The sequence below is a fragment of the Xiphophorus maculatus genome, chromosome 24, assembly GCF_002775205.1.
Source record: "Xiphophorus maculatus strain JP 163 A chromosome 24, X_maculatus-5.0-male, whole genome shotgun sequence".
Classification (NCBI taxonomy): domain Eukaryota; kingdom Metazoa; phylum Chordata; class Actinopteri; order Cyprinodontiformes; family Poeciliidae; genus Xiphophorus; species Xiphophorus maculatus.
Window position 1 is genome coordinate 12282914 of NC_036466.1, and position 20051 is coordinate 12302964.

General features: G+C 40.5%; 1 protein-coding gene across 4 annotated transcripts in view; it reads left to right on the forward strand.

Annotated features, from left to right (window-relative positions):
- zeb2 (zinc finger E-box binding homeobox 2) overlaps nucleotides 1-18126 on the forward strand; it is an 81705-nt gene extending 63579 nt beyond the window's left edge. For 2 of the 4 annotated variants that reach the window (XM_023329954.1, XM_023329955.1), the window contains exons 4-10: nucleotides 518-586; nucleotides 3124-3312; nucleotides 5826-6040; nucleotides 8089-8197; nucleotides 9126-11134; nucleotides 14334-14514; nucleotides 16107-18126. In XM_023329954.1, the coding sequence (XP_023185722.1) occupies nucleotides 518-586; nucleotides 3124-3312; nucleotides 5826-6040; nucleotides 8089-8197; nucleotides 9126-11134; nucleotides 14334-14514; nucleotides 16107-16675 (3341 nt within the window). In that variant the 3' untranslated portion in view covers nucleotides 16676-18126. The remainder of the gene's footprint in view (nucleotides 1-517; nucleotides 587-3123; nucleotides 3313-5825; nucleotides 6041-8088; nucleotides 8198-9125; nucleotides 11135-14333; nucleotides 14515-16106) is intronic. The other 2 variants (XM_023329956.1, XM_023329957.1) reach the window with 1 other exon arrangement.
- Nucleotides 18127-20051: the final 1925 nt, after the last annotated feature.

Below are 20051 nucleotides of genomic sequence, written 5' to 3' on the forward strand. Positions count from 1 at the left end.
TACTCATTTGTGGTCGAGGGTTTGTATTCTTTTTAGTTCCAGGAGCGAGGCACCGACTCTCTGCCGGGGCTTTGCGGCGAATCACAAAAATGCGAGCGCGTTTCACAATGGCTCGGATAGAGAGGCATCCACCACGTGACGAGCGATAAAGCAGGCGTGATCGTGCATGCAGAGGACTGCAGCGGCGTCACAGCCGGGGAGTAATAAGCTCAGCCGGCGTGTTGGCTGGAGCTCTGTGATTGCTCAGGTGGATGTGCTCCGTGTTGTATTTAATCGCCGTGTTTGGCGACTGAAGCTTCCTTCGCCTCCCCTGCCGCTTGTTGTCATGTTAAAGGTAAATAAGTCACTGTCTGGCCCCGTTGATAGCATTCATTAGGCATGCTGAACAAAGCAGCGGCACGCTGCGATGCACAGCGGTGCTTTTATTGCTTTCTCCATACCTTCTTCTTCTTCTTAAAGGCCTCGTTGTCAGCATCACTCACCCTCCCTACCTATTCTGTCTCTTCTGTGTTTGCAGATGAAATAAAAGATGATTTTGATGCCCTGGGGCCAGAAGCCACCTTACAGGCAGTTGGAAACGGTACAGGTGAGTTAAGACCTCCTGTCTTTGGCCTCTGATCTTCTCTCACTGATATGTTGGGTCAATCAGGACTAATCAAACGTCAATAACCTGAAAAACAATTAAGTGTTGCTGCACAAAAGTGTTTTGTTAACTTGAAGCATAAAATGTTCAATTTCTACAATCTTTTGATACATTTTCTGAAATCCCTACCTTTCAGTCATACAACATTCACACCAGTCCTGTTTAGTCCACTTTCATCAACCTCCAGCTTGTTTGGCTAGAAAGTTTGGTTCATTTGGGGAGGCGTGAACTCTGATGCGGAACAAAAAATGACCTCGGGTCCGCCTACAAACCTCTGTCTCGGTTCAGTTGAAGGGAAGTCTGGTTCGGTTTGAAAGTATATGTGAACCGGAAACCGCTCCAAAAGCAGGAAGTGTACTACAGTGCAGGGAATTCTGGGTAAATTCAACCAAAACAAACATATTAGCCTAGAGCTAACAAGAGCAATGCCAATTGTAGAAGTCATTCAACCGCTAAAATCTGACGCTACTCCATTTTTGTTTCCATTTTGTGAAGAAGGTAGTTTGCCTCAGTGTCTTCAGGGGTTTTTGTGTTGTTTCCTTCAGTAGTTCTTGTTGCAGCGCCCCCACAGGCCAGGAGGGGAACAGGTTTTTCAGTTAGTTTGGATTGTTTGACACAGTGCAGTGTGAAAGTGAACCGCACAGTAGCAAATGTTGCAACTTTGATCACCAATTGAACCGAGTCACACCCGAACACACCGGAAGTCTAACATTAGCTTAAATTTGGACAAGTCAAACAAAGAAAAGACCACCAAAAACAAGACTGTGTCAACCAACCAGAACTAAGAAATATTTAGCGAATGCTAGTCGCTGAGCCGTAGCGCAGCAGAGAGGGACGTAGCCAAACGTCACCATCCTGTAATAGAAAACAACACGTCAGACGTTGTGCCACCCACAGGCCGGTCATGTCTTAACGTTGGCCCCTGAAAAACAGAAAAAACAAACCACTAATTAAACAGTGTTTGTTCTGGTGAACTGAACCCGAGCTGCCATGTCGCGTTCTGAGGTGTGGGGCTGATTTGCCGCCACGCGCCCCTCCGTTCCATGATTTCATCCGGGCCACCTCAACAGTTGGCCTGGACCGCTGCTCTGCTGAACCGAATTCACCCCACAGAACGCCACGCAGGCCCGCCTCAAAGCCTTAACTTCAGCTTTGATTACTCTCCGCTCGTTGTGGTGTTTTCTCTTCTCTCTCCCGCTCCAAATGCTGCAAATGTTTTCCATTTCAACCGCTTTAAAGGAGTTTTTCTTCTCTGGAAACGATGCAGTCGGAGCTCTCCGCCACTGGATCACATGTGATTCTGTTTAAAGGCATGAGCAGTTCGATCACGTCGCAGTGCCAAAGCACACTCTGATCCAGGTGATTTCCTGCGCTGCTGGAATAAAGGTTTCTCCCCTTATGTATTCCATCCAAACGCGATACGTGGCGTTTGCTCTTAGATTGGATTGAATGATCAATCGTCAATGCAACAATCTCAATTAGCTCAGCAGAATGCTGTAAATCCTGCCGTCACACGTCTCCAAAGTGATCCATTGGCACCGGTGACATTTCAGTGCCATTTTTGACATCCAAATATCTACTACCTTGACCTTTTGCAAATTGGCTGCCGAACAAACCGCTCTTTAAACCTCACCTTGGCTCGCGGTTTAAAAGCCTCATTAACAGGGGAGGACGCCTGATGAGACGCCAAAGCGGAAAAAAGAAAATCTGCAGGTTGCAAACGTCGAATGTTTGTGTGTTTCTGAAAGTCAGCTCGACTAATGAAGGCTGCCGTTTCCCTTTCTGCTCAGGTTTTTGGGTTTTTTGTTTGTTTGCAGCTATCTCCAGGCTGCAGCTTAAGAGTTTCCCTGAAGAGAGGGGACTGGGAAATAATTTCACATTGTGTGGCCTCAGCACTTTGGCTGGCTTAAGACACGTTGGGCTCAGCCATGGCAGAGCGTGTCTCTTTTCTTCTCCTTTCGTGCTCCGGCTTGTGGTTTGGCCTCGGTAATCTGTTCGACACAGAACCAACAAAAGCCACGGCCTCTTGATTGACCTTTTATGTGAAAGCTGATAGAAAGAAACGTGGCACTGCTGCTGATTAAGCCGTGATTGTGTATATATGTGGGGTTATACGTGAATGAGGGTGCTGTTTTTTTATTTTCCTGACATGAAAATCAGATTTTCTGTCTGAGGTAAATTAGGTCAGTGAAGTTTTCTCCTCAGCAGCTCATAGTGGCACATTTATCTCTGATTTTTGCCCGGATTAAGTTACAGTTCTTGTTTTAGCAGACATGGCATGACAAGCAAACCCGGTAATTTAGATATATCCCTCCCAAAGCACTGCTGCAATGTTTCAGGGTGGCTATCTTCATCGCATTTCCTCCCCAATGTTCCCAATATTCTCCTGTAAGACATTTCTCTGAGGAGGAAAAAAAAAGTGAATTCGATTTATCTCACCGCCTCTCCTTCTTCTTCTTCTTCCTCCTTCCTGTCTGCAGTCAAAAGCATGGATTGCACTTCAGAGCTGGAGGACTTCTTCGCCAAGCGAAAGCTGGACGACGGCGACAGCCACGTGGTGAGCATCGCCGAGTACCTGCAGCGCGGCGACACCGCCATCATTTACCCAGAAGCCCCGGAGGAGCTGAGCCGGCTGGGAACGCCGGAGGCAACGGGACCCGAGGAAAACGGTACGACTCCGGTCAAACATCCGAAATATGGTCACTTCTGCATCACTTTGGACATTTAAACTCTAAATATGTGATGGAAAAATATTTCTGAGCATGTTTATTCATTTTATTTTTATATTTAAGTTGATAACTTTATAAAATCTTCTCTCAGAACAATTTGGAGTATTTTTACTAATGTTTATTACAAAAAATATTTTAAAAAACTTTTTTTTTCTACTAAACTTTAACAATGATCTGAATTAATATCAGGATGGAAGATTTACTGGATTATTAAAGGTTTTAATTGAAAGAAAACTTATATTTTGTCCAAAAACAGTAAAGTATATACATTTAACATGTTTTATACTTTAGCAATTTGCAATGCTCGTCCTTAGATGTGTCTTTCATTAAAACACCTATTAAGAGGTTAATAGAGTTATTCCAGACAAAATAACAATCTTTAAGCAGGTAATGAAAAAATTAAGTTTATGTTTCTGTATTAAAATGTTCTTTTTAATGGATCTAATGTAATATTGTAGTTTTAAATGTTGCGTTCTCGTCAACTGTAAGTAGAAAATCGTCATATTTAACAGAAATAAAGGCTTGAAAACATAATATGTAAATTATTTAACGTTTTAGTAATATAAGTGTAAATGTAAAGCATGTTTAAAATATAGTTTAGTCTTTCAAGCTTCAACATTTCCGTATTTACTCAGTTTTGTTTTGAAAAGCTGCAGCTGCGAAACCCCAGAATCAGCGTTTTATCGTTTAAAACCTCCCGAAACGAAGCGTTTCGGTAATCCGTGAGAAAGCGTGAATCCCGCGGTAACAGATTGTCCGGCTGGAATCTGTGGAAAAGCGAGCAGCGGCTCTTCCCGCTGACACGAGCGGGCAGCTGTTGGTCCCACAGATTCGCCGGATGCCTGGGTGTTTACCTACAGCCTCACAGCAACAGCTGGGCAGCCTCTTGAAATCAGATAGCAGCACCTCTGAGGCGGGATTTGAACGCCTCAGTGATTCATGCGGCAGACATCTTGTGGCAGGAGGGGTGGATGGAGAATGTCAGTTTATGGGCGGGTTGGTCATAAAGGAAAGGAGGGTGAAGTCCAGCCGATGCAGGGCCGACCCAAGGCTTTTTGGGGGCTGCGGCAGATTTTCATTTGTGGGCCCCAAACCGACAGGTCCTCACCAAACGCCTCAGCACTCCTGTTCTAGTCAAAGTGTGTAACAAACCATCATTTGTAATTAACTCCCATCATACTGGTGTTGATATGAATATTGATTTTTAATCTTCAGGTGTAGCAAACCAAAACAATGTGATTTTGAAATCAGCCTTTTTAGTTTCAGTATTTGTTTTAGTTTTAATATATTTCTCCAACAGTGTAGCAATTATAAAAATAAGAATAACATTTATATTATTCAATGTTGTTTAAAAAATATATATAGACATGTTACATCACAATGTGACATTAAATGTTTGACAAAAAAAAACGACGATGACTACCATTGGTTGCAGCTGTCTCATTGTCAACATGATGCGCTAAATATTAAATGTACAAATGATATATAAAAGAAAAAGTGAAACAGTGTTTTCCTATTAATTGTCAACACTAAGACAACTAGAAAACAAGATCCAAGGTGTCACGTGTTACAGGTCAGTAAAGTTTTAATTAAAAACAAAAATATGCTATGCTAGCTTGACTTTGACAAACTCAATATGCTGCAGAATAGTCACACAACAAACGTCAAGCCTGAAAACAGGCTAAATATTCTGTTCTTTGTGTGTTAATTTGAATGTAATTTCTGCTCTGGCAGCTAGTGGAGCTGTTGTCAGTCAGTTGCTATGGCAACGGGTCTGTGTGTAGCATAAAAGAGCAAGAGAAAAAAGTGGTTTTGAGTTGTTCTTCACTGTTTTTTCTGCGTTATTTTCCCTTAGCTGTGATGCACAGCACTAATTAATAATACCTTCATCTCCTGGGCTCCTGAATTACATCCTGAACAGAACCAGTTCCCATTGGGACCCCAAAGGTTTTGACTTTAAAACACAATGAGACATGTTGTTGTTTTTGTGGCGTTTTGTTTTATTAAACCATGAAGTTGTACTGGGATTCCTACTACATAGTGAGACTTGATCAGGAAATGACTATTAATCACATTTGACCGATTTTTAGACATTTAAAGAAAGTTTTATTATTAATTAAAATTTACATTTCTAGAAGTTTTGAGCATTTCTAACATCTATTTTGATACAATATTTCTAAAAACTCACCAAATATTTTGAAAAGGAGCCCAGATTTTAACAACCCGGTCAAAAGGAACACATTCTTTTTGTCTGTAACTGTAGATTTTTGCTCTTGGGGGCCCCCTGATGGTGTGGAGGTGCCAAGCAGTCGCTTAGCTCATATATTCCTTGGGCCAGCTCTGAGCGGATGCTGTCCTTGGAGCAGATAGCACTGTGGGCACGCTGCCCATTAGCTGCCATTGATCCTCTGACCTTTTGGCCTGCCTCACCCCCCCTGCTGTCTCTCTTACAGACCTGCCACCTGGAACGCCAGATGCCTTCGCCCAACTGTTGACCTGCCCCTACTGCGACCGGGGCTACAAGCGTTTGACTTCGCTCAAGGAGCACATCAAGTACCGCCATGAGAAGAACGAGGAGAACTTCGCCTGCCCCCTGTGCAACTACACGTTCGCCTACCGCACTCAGCTGGAGCGGCATATGGCCACACACAAGCCCGCCAGGGATCAGGTGAGGCGGAGCTTCCTCCATTTTGCCTGTTTCATTTCATCCCCATCGCGCCCCGATCATTTTTTTTCTGATTGGCAATCATTATTAATTTTTCATGGCATTTTGAAGATGCAGATCCTTTAATGGTAATAACTTTAATTGAGGCCCTAAATGGTTTTTTGATGGCCCTCTCTGATATGATTTTCCAGCCTCGTGTTCACGATCGAATGATTGTGTTAATTTCCAATTTGGAAATTTTTATCAGCTCCTTAACTTCGCTCCACTCCTGGCCTTTAATGCTGCTGTGCTGCGGGGCGGCGGGGTATTGGGGGGCTCTCCATCACTCAGCCCCCTCCCTCCACTTCTAATTTCATGCACCGCATCAACATCTGTGTACGCTCGGATCTTCTGCCGCGATTTATGTCGCGCGCGGCCGGGATGTGACGCGGATCCGCTGGAAGTTAGCATGAATCACCTTAAAGTCGAGCATCCGGCAGCCACGGATGTTTAACTCCACTTTCTGCACATTGGCAGTAATTATAAGTTTGGAAATTAGAGCCGTAAATCTGAGAGCAGATGAAGACTGGAGGAGAGAGGGAGGGAGAGAGAGAATTTACAGGGTATCCATCCATCCATCTGTCCATCCATCCATCCATCCATCCATCCATCCATCCATCCATCCATCCATCCATCCATTCTTCCACCTCAGAAATATTTTCTTCAGCTTCATTCCAAATGTTTGTTTTTATAAATTACATAAAGTCCTGCCGTCTCTAAAAATTTGTGAAAGTTGTTTTTAAAAACCCTTATGAACTCTGTTCAGAGTCGTTCCTCTTTAAACCAATGAGAGAGTCCGTCCTGTGGGCTGATTTTCCCCTGAGCGTGGTCTGCCAGGCAGGAGACAACGCTCTTGCTCTACCAGATCATGCGGCGTACCAAGCTGCGTTGCGGTCGTCATGGCGCCCTATGAAGCGAGGACGACGTGCTCAGGCTGTTTGATCCAAACGCTTTCACCTGACCCACCAGCTGGGTGTGAGCAGATGGGCCGGGCCGGGCCGCGCTCCGGTCAGCAGCCTGAACAAAACCCAACCATTATTTATCCGCCAGACGATTTCACAATGTCTTCTTTAGGTCCTTTCTTCCTGCTGCTGCTCGTTCTCATTACAAGCTGATTAGTCAAGACACAACCAACACGCATGTGTATTAAACGTACATTTGGTAATTAACAGCCAAACTGAGGAGGAGTGATTCAGATTTACATAAAGAATTACGTCCTGATAGGTAAACAGGCGCTGCGACGCGCCGTCTTCTGTGTTTACAAGCGCTAATACTCCTCCTTCTCTTAACCAATTAGCTAGAATATGACTAATTAGCGCTTATACATATGCAAACATCCAGTCTCCGCCCACCAGCAGCCTGACGGTGCAATTGTGTCCTATTAGCAGCAGATGAAACTTTACCGGGTAGGGCCCCTCTGGGGGGGGCCAAGCAGCTGTTGCTGTTTGTTTATGCAGCGCGCGCCCCCCACCCCGCTGGATCTCTGAAGGTTTGGACCCACCAGGTCCTCCCAGTGTCCCGCCATCTGTCTCCCCAGGAATGTGGGCAGAGTCGGTGGCGTTGTCCCACTCGGAAATTAATTCTGTTTGGTTCTATAAAGCGTTACCTTTGAATCAAGTTCCCACAAGCCGACCCAATTACTGCGAGCGTACAGGTGATACTTTCTGAGCTGATTAGGCCAAAATTAATGAAAAACTAGATCAGATCGGCGCTCCTAATGAAGGCTCTAAAAAAGCCTCTTTTCATTTATTCTGTTTTCTGGGCTGCCAGATTGTAAAGGCAGTCCTCCTTTTGGCCGAGCGTCCAGGAAATTAAAAGGTATGCGATTCTCTCCGCTATCGCCGAGGTGGGAACAGGAAGCCAAGACGCCTCGTTGGCCGGTTGTCATGCCGACCAATTGTGAATATTTGCTGAACTCTCACCCTCGCCATGTTTGTGCATCTTCTTTTCTTTAAAAGAATGAAATAAAATATTGTGTTTAAAATCGTTCCTCCGTCTGTCTTTCCGCGCAGCACCAACTGCTCAACCAAGCAGCCGGAAACCGCAAGTTTAAATGCACGGAGTGCGGCAAGGCCTTCAAGTACAAACACCATCTGAAGGAGCACCTCCGGATTCACAGCGGTGAGATTTACACACCACACGACTTTAGGTCCGATTGATTTGTTCATCTTAAGTATTGGGACCAAATATCTAAAGAAAATATGAATAAATCACAGAAAGTGTCCATTTTATTGAAGATATTTAGGGAAAACAGCTTCTAGTAGCAGCAGGAATTTGTGGTATTGTGCAATCTTTGTTTCTTTGTACAATGACAGGATATTAAATATGTTCTCAGACGCCAAAATATCTCCAGTTGACTAATATTTTCTGAATGTTTTACTGGAAAAAAAAACTGCAGCAAATCCATAAAGTGGGATTTAAAAGATGCATCAACTTCCAAAAAGCAACTTTGTTAAGATTTCTGCCATGAACGAAAAATAAAAATCCAACAGGAAGTCATAATTATGAGCCTTAAAGTCACAATTATGAGAATAAAAGTCAGGAGTAGGACTTTAGAACTTGTAAATAGGACTTTTATTCTCGTAAATATGATTAAAACTCATAATTAGAACTCAAATTTATGACTTCCTGTTTTGTTTTTATTTTTTCATGGCAGAAATGGACTTCCATAGTTACTTGACTGAAACAGAGTGAAAAAGCTGCCAAAATCCAAATAAAATCTCCAAAAAACCTGCTGGCCACTTGTTAATTTTTTGACTTTGTAATTCATTGGTCAACTATTGGGACCAAATATCCAAAGAAAATCTAAATCACTCTCTTGGATATTTAGGAAAAAACAAAGGACACCAAAAGTATTGGCCAAACATGATTTGTTCAGCACTTTAGCATTTTTGCTAAGTTTGAGAACATTTAGTCTTCCCTAGATTAAAATTTCCAGATAAAAAGCTGCCAAAATCTAAAGAAAACCTTCAAAAAACCTTAAGAAGTGATGAAAAGTCTGTTTTCTGAAAGAAAAGTCTCCTCTAAATGTTCCTGTTTGTCATTTCAGGTGAGAAACCCTACGAGTGTCCCAACTGCAAGAAGCGCTTCTCCCACTCGGGCTCCTACAGCTCCCACATCAGCAGCAAGAAGTGCATCGGTCTGATCGCCGTCAACGGCCGCATGCGCACCAACCTGAAGGCGGGCTCCTCCCCCACCTCTGCCTCCGCCTCACCCACCAACACTGCCATCACCCAGCTGCGCCAGAAGATCGAGAACGGCAAGTCACTGGGCCTCGCCGATCACGGGAGCCACATGAGCATCAAAACGGAGCCGCTAGACTTCAACGACTACAAGCTGATGATGGCTTCCCACGGGTTCGGCGCTCCTGTTCCGTTTATGAACGGAGGGATGGGAGGGAACAGTCCGCTGGGCGTCAACCACCACAACTCGACGGCGCAGAGCCCTCTGCAGCATCTGAGCATGGCCAGCCTGGAGTCGCAGTTTGGCGGCTACCCAGGTCAGTTGGCGAACAACCTTAGCGAGGTGCAGAAGGTCCTCCAGATCGTGGACAACACTGTGTGCAGGCAGAAAATGGACTGCAAGCCAGAGGAGCTCTCCAAGCTCAAGGCCTACATGAAGGAGCTGGGAAACCAGATGGAGGAGCAGAAGCAGGGGTTGACGTCGCCAGGGGGGCCTCAGGTTGGTCTTCCATTGGTCAATCACAACGGCGCCACCAAAAGCATCATCGACTACACATTAGAGAAAGTGAACGAAGCCAAAGCCTGCCTCCAGAGCTTGACGACAGACTCAAAGAGACAGATTAGCAATATCAAACGAGAGAAATCCAACCACATGCTCGAAGGAGGTGTGGAGGAGAAGGTGCCGGAAAACATGTTTACACCGTATGCTTGTCAGTATTGCAAAGAAACCTTCCCAGGGCCAATACCTTTGCACCAACATGAACGCTACCTGTGCAAAATGAACGAGGAGATCAAAGCTGTGCTGCAGCCCAGTGAGAATCTGATGGCTAACAAACCAGGGATATTCATGGAGAAGAACTCCCACTCCTCCATTTTGTCTGAGAAGGGACTCACCGGCCCCCTCCACCCCTACAGGGACCACATGTCTGTGCTGAAAGCTTACTTTGCCATGAACATGGAGCCCAACTCAGAGGAGCTGCTCAAAATTTCCATAGCAGTCGGCCTTCCTCAGGAATTTGTCAAGGAATGGTTTGAGCAGCGAAAGATGTACGAGTATAGCACTACCAGGACCCCACCACTAGAGCACAGGAACAACACGGAAATGGTTGTCGGAACAAATAACCACCAAACTCCTCCAAAAGACTCTTTGGCAGCTAGGTCGCCCATGTCTCTTATCAAGCCTGCCGACCGCATCACGTCCCCCTCCATCGCGGAGCTCCACAACAACGTCAGCAACTGTGACAACTCGCTTAGACATTTGAAGAACCACCAGTTCGGCAGCAACGGCAAGTCCGCCGGCGATAAGTTGGACCACTCCCGCAGCAACACTCCGTCGCCTCTGAACCTGTCGTCCACATCTTCCAAAAACTCCCACAGCAGCTCCTACACTCCAAACAGCCTGACGTCGGAGGACCTGCAAGCCGAGCCGCTCGACCTCTCTCTGCCCAGACTCATGAAGGAACCCAAGCACGCACTGACCATCAAGAGCAGGCCGAAGGTCAACAGCATCACCATCGACCACAGCAGCATCCCGTCTCCCCGAGAGCACTTTGAAGAGCCACTGAACTTGGCCTATCTCAAGAAGGACTTCTCAGGCTCAACCAGCAATGGGAACCTTGAAAAAAGCACTAGCCCCATCTTTGGCATTAATCCGTTTGCTGCCAAACCTTTGTATACGTCACTTCCACCACAGAGCGCTTTCCCCCCGGCCACATTCATGCCCCCCATGCAGGCCAGCATACCGGGTCTCAGGCCATACCCGGGCATGGATCAAATGGGCTTCCTACCGCACATGGCCTACACTTACGCAGCAGGGGCGGCTACCTTTGCCGAGATGCAGCAGAGGAGAAAGTACCAGCGAAAACCGGGTTTCCAGGTAAATGAGCCACCTGTGATTTTCGTGAAAAGCCCCAGGCTCTCTTAGACTCTCTGAAATGTGCTGAACTAATTTCTGTGCTAATTAAAAGAGTCAGGAGAGAGAAACGCTCACCTGAGGTAGGATGAACTGGCAAAGGCAACGGAGATAAACAGCTGGGACACCACCCTGAGGTGGGAGCAAACCGAGAAGTCATTAGCAGTGTAAAGGTTTATGATAATGACACGAGCAGGAGATTTTCTCTGAATCGTAGCAGTATTTTCCTTGCAGCCTGAAAAGAAAGGAGCATCAAATTTTATCGTCCAGAGCTGGGATATTTGTTATTAAATATGGGTGAAAGGCCTTTGTAAAAATGACAAAGGTGAAGCCCGGAGCAGTGCACTTCTCTAAAATTTCCTGCTGCGGGTTTCGCCTGCATTTTAAAGCGAGCCAACGCCAAAATGAGCTTCTTCACTACATGTGGATTAATAATGCACAGTCTCCATGTTCATTACCAGCGAATGCTGAAGGCTGTTTAACATAGAGGGAACCATTTTGATGAAAAAAAGTATTAATAATGTTTCCTATTCTAAGTTATTAAATTAGATTTTAAAAATACAGCTACAGGCGTTTAGTTCAAATTGATTGCAGAGTGATAGTGGTCCGTTCTTAAAACACGGTCCTCACATTATCACACACATATTCATTAAAGCAGGCTTTGGTGACTCAATATTGGCCATTAAGGTGCACCTTCTGATTATAATCATTATATGAGCTTGCAATTTCAAGAATGGCTCACCGCGTCTCCTCTAATGTTGTAATATTGTTCTCCATTAATTTAAATTTAAGAGTAATCTTCATTATAAAAGGGGACGGTTTTAAAGGAATGTGCAGAATTAACACGAGTTCAAAATTAGCCTGGGCTAGCTGCGCTTCATAATGAGGAAGCTGTCAGTTATAAATGGGAGATATTATTCCAGAGCTGAAAGTTTTATAAGAAATAAACGCTGCTGGGTGCTGGTAATCAAAAATGCATGAACTTGTAGCATTGTGTGGAGTTTAGGGCTTTATAAATGGTGTCACAGATAATTTTTTTATTGCCATTCAGCAGCAGATTGCAAAATAAAATATTTACATCTAAAGTATCTCTGATTTCTTTAGCTTGTCTTTTTTCTTTTTGTTTCCTTGGCACTAAATGTAGCAGTTTAGCTGTGTGTCTGTTAGCTCCAAATTTAAAGCTGCTGAAAAAGACAAAAAACTCAACTTACCTCAGATTTAAAATCTTAATCAATTTACAATAGAATAATTTAACTCCTAAAGTAGGTATTTATTTCATTTTCAGAGTTGTAAGAAAGTACATGTTTAGCAGTTAGCATATTAGCATGTTAGCATGTCTTTTATTCAAATCAAGAGTCTGCCTCTTTTTTATTATGTATTTATTTCATTTTAGTATTTTATGACATTATGTTGAGCAGATATATCTGTGTATGTGTGTGTGCTGATGGATCATTTTAAGTGGATTCATCAAATTAGCAATTGGTACATAGTTAGCAGTTAGCATGTTAGCAAAGATGTGTTTCTGTTTAACTTCTCAGACAAGATATTACGTTAATTATGTAAATACTCAGTATTATATTGCACTATTTATATATATATAGCATATATGTAATATGTTGGCTATAATAATACTTCTATTAAAAAAACTTTACAGTTTTGGTTGTTTTAACTTATTTTGGGACTTACATTGTCACAGATAACATTAACTTAAATAAATTATAGCTCCTAAAACCCATATTTTCTACTTTTGAAATAGAACTACACGCACATTAAAAGTCAATCTATATTTTCTTTTTTTGGTTAATAATAAAAGTTAAGTAGCCAGAATTTTTTCAAATATCTGTTTACTTTAAACTGGTCAAAGCTTCTGCTCCCAAAATGTAATAAAAACTCACATTTTTATTCCATTTAACATTCATTATATTCATTTTAAATCATGTATTTGCAAAAGTCCAGTAAAACAATTTGTCTTCATAAACATGAGATATTCATCTGTACATTGTGTTATATTATATTAGCTTCCATTTTAGCAAACCAGTTACAAGAAAATATTAAACATTTTAAATTCTAAAATAAATCTGCAATAAAAATATATTTATTCTGAAAAATGCTCTTGTTCTATAAGCTTTTCTAGTCTTTTATATAAATGTTTTATTTTTTATAGGTTGTCAGATTAGCATAAAACAGCTAACTAAAACTTCCTGATGAATAATTATTTCAACAGTGTATTTAAAATCAATTAGCTACTTTATATCATGACGTTTGGTGTTTATGTAAATTAGCAATAGCATTATGTTTAAAAATAATAATTCCATCAACTCTTTTCCAAGATGTCTTATTTTTTAAGACTTTACGTTATTAAAAAGATATTTTGTTGGTTTTTTGTTTTTTTCACCCTTGATCAAAGTAGTAGCTTTAGCAGTTAGCATCGATTAGCAAATGTTGCTGATTCTGTAGAACAAGAAAATCACAGTAACTAAACTAGATGGATAATTAGTTGAATTCAAAATTGTTGCCTTTAAAATTGACCAGTTTAAAATTGACCTTGAACTTTTCAACGTTTTTTTAAAAAGATGCTTTATCAGCTTAGCAAAGCTAACAGTTAGCATGTTAGTAATTTTTTTACTCTCTGAGAGCTGCAGTTTATAAAATAATTGGAAAATTTGATTACATTCAGCTTTTCCATATTCATAATTTAGCAACACAAAAAATAAAATGTCTAATATATAAAGTGGGTTTTGACTGATCATATTAGCATGATTAGCAGTTAGCATTTTTCAGTTAAACATCAGCATCACATTTATTTTTAATACAATTAACTGCTTAATTGAGATTGTTGGAGTGATTTTTGACTGTTTGGTGTTTTGTCACATTTAGCACTTAGCTCATTAGCACGTATGTTTTGTTGTTTGGTTTAGCTACATTGTATAATTTAAATTTTTAGCACATTTACCTTCCATCTACACATTGCAATTGAATATATTTTGACAAAACAAACATTTAGCATGTGAACAGATACATTTTTTAGCTACAGCTCCTGAAATAAATGACAGCTCCAGTTTTCTCACTTTTAGTTTAAACCATTTTTAAGCGTTTGAGGGTTTGTGAGGTGCTGCGTTGCTTATTACTTCTCGCCTTTTGTCTCTCTGTTCTTGTCTCTAAGGGGGACCTGCTTGACGGTACACCAGATTACTTGTCAGGGCTGGACGACATGACAGACCCCGACTCCTGTCTGTCGCGGAAGAAGATTAAGAAGACCGAAAGTGGTATGTACGCGTGTGACTTGTGCGACAAAACATTCCAGAAGAGCAGTTCCCTTCTAAGACACAAATATGAACACACAGGTATATACTGTTCTAGACCCTTATTTTAAACCCCATGCTTTTTTATTTTATGTTTTAAATGTTTGTGTTGCCAAATCCTCCAAGTATATATTTATATATTTTGTTTTATTTCCCTTTTTCCTCCTTTTTTTCCTTCTCTGTTCAATCCTTAAGTTGTATATGTAACCCAACACCTAACTTGCTTCTTCATTGACAGGGATGTGATGTCTTAAAACTTTGTGTTCCTTTTTGCAATTAAATTAATGCAGGTAGCCAAAGAAGAGGGAGCAAATCATATCATGTTAAAACTATTTTGTTATCTTAAAAGACATTAATTTACCTAGATATATAATTATTTATTGGTATTAAATCATATCAACCAAACTGCAGGAGCTTCCTGATGAGATACAGAGACCTACTTTCACCAAGTTGCATCATTTATTTTGTCCAGTATCAGCAGCTCAGACTTTCTCAAAGCTTTATGGAGCCGACTAGTTATCGGCTCGGACATGAAAAGGCACAGAGGATCCATTTTGGTTCTGAATTCTGCCGCTTTTTAGGTTCCTGTTGAACCGGCAGCTAGAAATTCAGCAGCTAGTGGAAGCAAAGGGTTTAATTACATGTGGTGTTCCTCAAGGCTGTGATCTCGGGACACTAATATTCAATTTATCTTTGTTTTTACAACTAAACAAAGATAAATTGATGTTAAAATGGTGGAACATCTCTTGTTTACATCTGGTGTTCCTCAAGGCTGTGTTCTTGGGACACTTTTATTGAATTGATGTATATAATATGAATAATACTATAAAAAACAGAATAGAATAGAAATATCCTATATTGTGGGAAAATGTATGCATAACAGCATCAACGATGATTGCAAGTCCAGAAAACAAAATCAAAAAGTGTTAAAAAACGTATATTAAAAAAAACAAGAATAATTAACAATAATATAACATACAAGATAAAGTAAAATGTACATTTTTTCTGGACTATTAATTACAAAATGTAAAAATAAAGGACTTCTCTTGTAATATCAGGAAACAGCTGTTAGTAACAGAAAAATAACTGTAATCTTGGCGTTTAGTACTATTTATACTGTAACTTTATGACCTTAGACAAAGATTTTATATAGAATATATGGAGACTTATTCATATATTCTTCCATAAAAGTGCAAAACAGCTGAAACACTGAGTTCCTATAAACCAAGACTGTTTAGATTTGCCTTTGTTTAATAATAAGTGGAACACGGACCAACATATTTGATGTGTGTTGATGATTTTAACAATGTCTGTTTACAAAATGTAAAAATATCTGTTACAGGTTTTCACAGTTGTTGACTTTCTGATGTTTTTATGTTTTATGTTGTTGGAAAGTAGCTTAAAGCTAAATGGAGCATCTGTTACTGATGAACTAAGAAAATGAAAAAGACATTTACTATTTAAAAATGAAAAACAGGAAGGATCTCTTGTAACTCTCCTTTGTGCATCCAGGATGCAGCAGTTTGTTAGCTTCAATAAATCCGTTTTTTTGCTTTGTTGTGATTTGTTTGAGTTGTTTTTTGCGATTCCGGCGCCTCGCTCACGTCCCGCTTTCTGTTTCTGCGTCTCCGCAGGCAAGCGGCCGCACCAGTGCCAGATCTGCAAGAAAGCCTTCAAACACAAACACCATCTCATCGAGCACTCGCGGCTGCACTCCGGAGAGAAGCCGTACCAGTGCGACAAATGCGGGAAGCGCTTCTCGCACTCGGGCTCCTACTCGCAGCACATGAACCACCGCTACTCCTACTGCAAGCGGGAGGCCGAGGAGCGGGAGGCGGCGGAGAGGGAGGCCCGGGAGAAGGGCCACCTGGAGCCCACCGAGCTGCTGATGAGCAGGGCGTACTTGCAGGGCATGACTCCTCAGGGCTACCCAGCGGAGCACGAGGCCATCCTGAGGCACGACGGCGTGAACGGAGGGATCAGGGCGGAGGGGCGGAAGGAGGTGGACGGAACGTACGCGAAGATAGGACGGAGGGACGAGTTCGAGGAGGAGGAGGAGGAGGAGAGCAAGAGCATGGACACGGACCCGGACACGTTGAGGGACGAGGAGGAGAACGGGGAGCACTCGATGGACGACAGCTCGCTGGACGGCAAAACGGAAACCAAATCGGATCACGAGGACGCCATGGAGGACGGCATGTAACGGACGGTTTTCAGGAAGCTTCCCATCTTACAGTTTTCAGTTTGTCTTTCGGTTCGGCATTCTCACCTGCTCGGTTTAAAACGCCGCCGCCGCGTTTTAAGCTGCACGTGCCTGAAGCTTCCGGGAAGCTCTCTTTGGGACGACGTCTGCTGAAGCGGGACGCAGGACTCAAAAATCAGTGGCGGGTTTGTGAAATAAGCTGCATTATGCAAACCGAACAACGAATAAATGAATAAAAATGTACAGTACTAAGGCCTAAATCAACGTGTGGTGCTAACCTCCTGTGTTCCATAGTATTTATAGCACAACTAGTGACTTGTACAAATTGCACTCCGCTTCTATAATCATGAACAAAAATAATAAAAAGTATTGCCTATGTATATATTTATACAGTGTTGGAAAAGCAGTATTACCTGCACTGCAGTCCTTCAGTATTACCACCTACCTGCGTTTTTCGGTGTCGTCTTTATTTCTCCAAACATCTCCAGCCGCACTGTTTTAGGCCTCTTGAATTGAATCAAATGAAGGAATTTAAACTGTGTTTTTTTTTTTTTTTAAAGAAGATTTAAAGAGACTTTCGTTTTAAGGGAAAATTACACTTTATGGACGGGATAAAAAGAAGAAAACGATGAAGGACGAAGCCTTTGTAAGGTGTTTTTTGATAAGAAAAAAGAAGCCTTATATGCAAACCTTTTAACCTGTGTGTTTTTCTGCAAGTGCCACCCTCGTATTGTGTAAAAGGACGGTTCGGTTTCTTATTTTTTGTTTTGTTCTTCTTCACCAGCTTCAGTATTATGATGAGATGGTTCACCGTTGTTCTCCGAAGCACCTGTGTCAGTATTAAAGACGTATAGGCAGCCGTTTTCCTTTAGTTTACATTATGTTGTGCAATGTTTTCTCAGCTCTTTTCTTTTTAAACTCTCTCAGTATTACAACCAAACCGTTTTTTTCTTTTATTTTGATTATTTATGTGGCCCATTTTATATTTCCTAATTTTATTTATTTCATACTGTTGTGTACAGTACTATAGTTCTTCAATATATAGATATATTTTAGTAAAAAGGAACATGTTGTCGATCATAGGGGCAAATTTTACGTAAAAAAAGAGCATTTATTGTGTTTTGAAACATTGTGAAGTTTTAATCTTATTTTATTTGTTTTTCTTTTACTTTCCAGTTACTGGAAGAAAAAATCCAAAATTTGGGAACTTTTATACAATTGTGAAAACACTGTATTTTCGACTGAAAAAAAATTCCACTTTCTTCATCTTTGTTTTCTTTTTTTAAGCTGAAAAAACAATGAAGAGGGACTGTTAAATACTATGTATGATATGATGACTGAAGAAGAAATCTTTCCTGAAATGTCTTTGTAAAAGTATTATGAATTCTTAATTTGTAATTTTCTCTTGAAGATGACCCTGCTCGAATAAAAAGTAGCCAAATTACAGAGTACCGAACCCTTCAGCGCTTCGTTTTTCCTCACTTGCAGCATCTTCCTGCTCTCATATCCACATTATTCCAGAGCTGCAGTGGATAAAGCGTCTGCTGCTCATTATTATGCTAATTAGATACAGTTTCGGTGCTCATTTTCAGGCGGATCAAAGCGAATTGACCTCGGTGCTGCGGCTTACGTCTCATTTAGATGTAGCTAAACATAGTTTCCAGATTTTTCCACCTGTTTATGCTTTAAACAATAATAATCAACAAGTTTTTAATAATTTATATGCTTCCCTCTGTCAGTAGGATTCTGTAGACGCAATGAACACAAACGTCTTAATCCGCTGCAGAAAATAGTGCCTCATAAAAGCTTCTATTTCCAGAACATTTTACATTCCAGGTGTTGCAAAATTAGTTTGCGTTTCATAATTTGTCTTAAATAATAAAAAAGGAGTAACTTAAAAAAAATGTACGTTTCACTTATTTTCATATTGTAAAAATAACTATTACAAAATGTCTATTTAGAGAAAATTTTATTTTTGGTGTCAAGAATCTTTTTTTGGTGAAAATTATTTTTTAAGTTCAAAATTTTAAAAATAGCCCAAATACTTTACTTTAAAAAAATTATTTATTTTTCTATTTAAATTTTTTAAATTGGGTCAACTTCAGTTAATTTTATTTTGTGAAGGATTTCTTTTTGCCAAAAAATTTTATAATTTTCCTTTAAACAGAAAAAATTTACGTTTAAAAAGAAGAGATGATAAATGTTTTACTTATTTTGATTTTTTAAAGCTACTATATCTACATGTTTAAATGTATTGAGAATGTTTGTTTTCTATTGGGAACAAATTTTGGTGCATTTATTTCACCAATTACAAGAAATTATGAATAAACCAAGAACAGAGAATCAATTTAAAAATATTTCTTTTTAGACATTTTTAAAGCACAACTTTAAATTCAAAGATACACTTTGTGTTGATCATCTTTTCTTTTTGGAAAGTCAATTAATTTTTTTTGTTAATGTAAACATATAGTTTTATTTGACTATATTTAGCTGGTAAATCTTAATATCTTAGTCCAAGCATTGTGCCAACACACACATGCAGAAAACCTTTTACTTTATGTTAATAAACAAGTTGAATTTAGTATTTAAAGAAAATTAGACCTTATTTTATTTCTACACAAACCTAATGACCAAAATCTTGCAAATCTGCCCAGAAAGTCTGTTTAGTTCTCATGAAATCCTCATCATTCAGTAAAATTAAATAATAATAATAATAATAATAATAATATAGTATATGTATGTACTTTGAGGCTAAAATTAACATTTTGTGACAGTGGAATGATTAAACATTCTCAGATTATTCCTCAGTCTTTGTTTTTGGAATTAGTTAAAACTCTTGTGATGCTTTTAAATTTCATTAGAAAGAACTTTTGCTTTGGTCCGCCTTTCCCACTAGCTGGATCTATGTTGGTTTTAGAGACTTGGCGGCGGATCGGAAGTGACTTCATGGCGAACCGGAAGTGATTTTGTTCTGCCGTCAGCTGAAGCAAGAGAGCTAAATTAGCTTTAAAACTACTTCTTGTTGCTTGTGTGAGTATTTCTCAACGTCATGGGTTGACTTTGAATGTCATAAGCAGTGAAAGGATTTGTTTGGTTTGTTCCACCTCTAAATTAACTTTTATCTCATAAAATGATACTAGTTTCATGGGTTAATCTGTAGCTACATTAGCCGCTACTTAGCACAAGTAGCTGCTAACGCTAGCTCTTGTTTGCGCAGTGGTCGTTCATACTTTTGTTTATTATACTGTAAAGTTTTCAAGGAGTAATCTATTTGTTTAATAGTTTGTTGGTTAAAACAAGCATAATTGGTGAGGACACTTTAGAGGTTTAATACACTAAATATAGCAATTTAGTTTTTACTTTGTTTACAGTTGAA